At 39.1% G+C, this 2,796-nt stretch overlaps 1 protein-coding gene across 1 annotated transcript; it reads right to left on the bottom strand.

Annotated features, from left to right (window-relative positions):
• Positions 1 to 835: 835 nt before the first annotated feature.
• Positions 836 to 2,536, bottom strand: LOC110447055 (E3 ubiquitin-protein ligase TRIM71-like). Its single transcript, XM_021492471.1, has one exon. The coding sequence runs from the start codon at positions 2,534 to 2,536 to the stop codon at positions 836 to 838; it is 1,701 nt and encodes a 566-aa protein (XP_021348146.1).
• Positions 2,537 to 2,796: the final 260 nt, after the last annotated feature.

Genomic DNA, 2,796 nt, shown 5'->3' with positions numbered 1-2,796 from the left:
CATGTTTTGAATAATACTTTGTAACAGTTTGAATTCGAAGAAAATAAAGAATGGACTAAATTATTACCAAGTGATTATAATTGATTTATCCAATGGATTGAGATTTCCTTAGATAGAATATATACGCAAGTTTGGAATTAATTGGTATTATTATTACGACTATATGTACATACTTATATATCTCAATACTGAAAAGGTAAGGTCATAGATTGTTATTATTTTTCTTTTCATAAATATATTAACAAAACCATTTGTGATTGACGTCGTTGGGTAATTATAATGTAAATCATCACATCATTGAAGACAGTATTTGCTGGAAACGTTTACTCATTCTTACCAATATATAGAAACTAATTGTTTGATGCGACATTTGTTGTATGTGTCACATGACTTGGTAAAGTTTAACCTATGTACTACACGTAAACGCAAATATGGTTTTATTTAAACACTTGTGTACTGTAGACGTTTAACCTTTTGATCATTGTTGGATAAACCAAACACCGCCCACAGAACTCCCTCCGTGTCAACACATACAACAAAGGGTAGGTCTATATCAGTATATAACTGTGGCAGATATTGTCCATCACCACTCAGCAGATGTATGCCTCTGTTGGCGAAGTCAGCTATTACCAGGAATCCTAGACTGTCGTATGTTACATCATAGGGGAAAATTAGAGACGTAGATCCGCTGTAATGTTGTGATTCTTTATACCTGTATATCTCCTTAAGTTTTCTGTCTAACCCTACGACTGCTGGATTGTCCTGACCACCATCATCTGTAAANCTTGGTAAAGTTTAACCTATGTACTACACGTAAACGCAAATATGGCTTTATTTAAACACTTGTGTACTGTAGACGTTTAACCTTTTGATTAGTGTTGGATAAACCAAACACCGCCCACAGAACTCCCTCCGTGTCAACACATACAACAAAGGGTAGGTCTATATCAGTATATAACTGTCGCAGATATTGTCCATCACCACTCAGCAGATGTATGCCTCTGTTGGCGAAGTCAGCTATTACCAGGAATCCTAGACTGTCGTATGTTACATCATAGGGGAAAAGTAGAGACGTAGATCCGCTGTAATGTTGTGATTCTTTATACCTGTATATCTCCTTAAGTTTTCTGTCTAACACTATGACTGCTGGATTGTCCTGACCACCATCATCTGTAAGATCGCTATCAACGACAGCGACATTGTCATTGATTGGACATTGTGATATACTCTGTGGTGAACACACCATCGGTTTCTTCAACAAATATGTTTTGGTGCCGATACCGGGATTCCCTTCCGGAGTGTATTCGGTAATTTTATGTTTTGTTCCCACAAGAATATGTTCATCTCTTGTAATACACAGACATCGGGGTTTATCCTTTGTTTTGAATCTGCGGGTCAGTTTACCTGATGTCAGCTCCAAGACACTCTTATCTGAAGTAGAACATGCCCAGAGGTTGTGTGTAGTAGGGGATAAAGTGATATATGAGATGTAGACAGGACTCTTTATCTCCTGCTGTATCTCTCCTTGACTGTTTAGGTGGATCCCTTTGTACCCGTCACTTGTCCACACGCCGCCACCATGTTTTGGACATATTTTGGTAATCATATCTGGAGACCATTCTGATATAATCTTAATCTGAGGAAGAAGGGCCTTCTCCGGGTCTTTATCTGTGTCTGTGATCCGTTTAACTGATTGTTGATGTCCGGAAGGTAGCGGGTTATCATCAACTGGTGTTTCATCTGACTGGTCAGGGCCAGTGGAGGACTGAGACTGTTCCTTTGGTCTCAGGGAAAGTTTTCCAAATGCCTCCTTCAGGATTGTATTCCTTCTGTTGTTTGGGGTGAAGTCGCCAGAACCTAACTTTGGTTTTTCAGGTAAGATGATGTTTGTCTGAAGTCCTTTTGAAAGGTCAAACACCTGGATATCTGTGCCTGTCTGAAGAGTTTCCTTACAATGTTTCAGTTGTTCCTTTAGGTCTGCTAGTTTTTTCTCGAGTTCATTCTTGTAACTGGTGAGCAGTTTAGTATTTTCTACTTCTAAATGTTTCACCTGAGCTAGTGTTTCCGCTATCAAAACATCAATATCCTCCTTAAGTTTCTCCCCTTGCATTTTTACTTCTTCTGCTACACTCTTGAAATGGTTCAAGTGTTCATCCAGACTATGCTGTGTTGAACTGATTTTTAGTTGAATTTCAACCAGCTCTTTTTGCTCCGTTTCATATATAAATGATTTTATCTTACGTTTGTTGTCGGGAGTAGCTTCGCTAAGTAGGATATTGTCATGACCTTTGTGTGAAGTNGGCTCCGTTTCATATATAAATGATTTTATCTTACGTTTGCTGTCGGGAGTAGCTTCGCTAAGTAGGATATTGTCATGACCTTTGTGTGAAGTGGACACACATTTGGCACATATGACGTCATAACATGTCTCACAAAACCAATCCAAAGACTCGCCTTTGTGGTGTACACATTTAGTTGGATCCTGGCCGCGAACCGCTATCTGTCCTTTATAGAAAGAAATCGCCTTTTCTACCATTTCAGCTAGTTATTTCTTAGGCAGGACATCAACCAATTAGTATTATCTATATATGCTAACAGACGGGCGATGGGGGAAACCCCACCTAGTGAATGTTACTGACCTCTCGTAATACACAAATGACGGGGGCCTCACATCCCGGCAAGTGAATGTTACTGACCTTTCTAGATACAGGGATCATCTTTAGTCTATAATCCCTTCTGTGATGATCAGCTTACTGTGAGTTATCAGCATGGATTCTGTAACAAAATTGCAAAGTT

The sequence above is a fragment of the Mizuhopecten yessoensis genome, unplaced genomic scaffold, assembly GCF_002113885.1.
Source record: "Mizuhopecten yessoensis strain PY_sf001 unplaced genomic scaffold, ASM211388v2 scaffold3139, whole genome shotgun sequence".
NCBI lineage: Eukaryota > Metazoa > Mollusca > Bivalvia > Pectinida > Pectinidae > Mizuhopecten > Mizuhopecten yessoensis.
The sequence above is the reverse complement of the archived record's forward strand: the minus strand, read 5'-3'. Positions and strand labels throughout refer to the sequence as shown.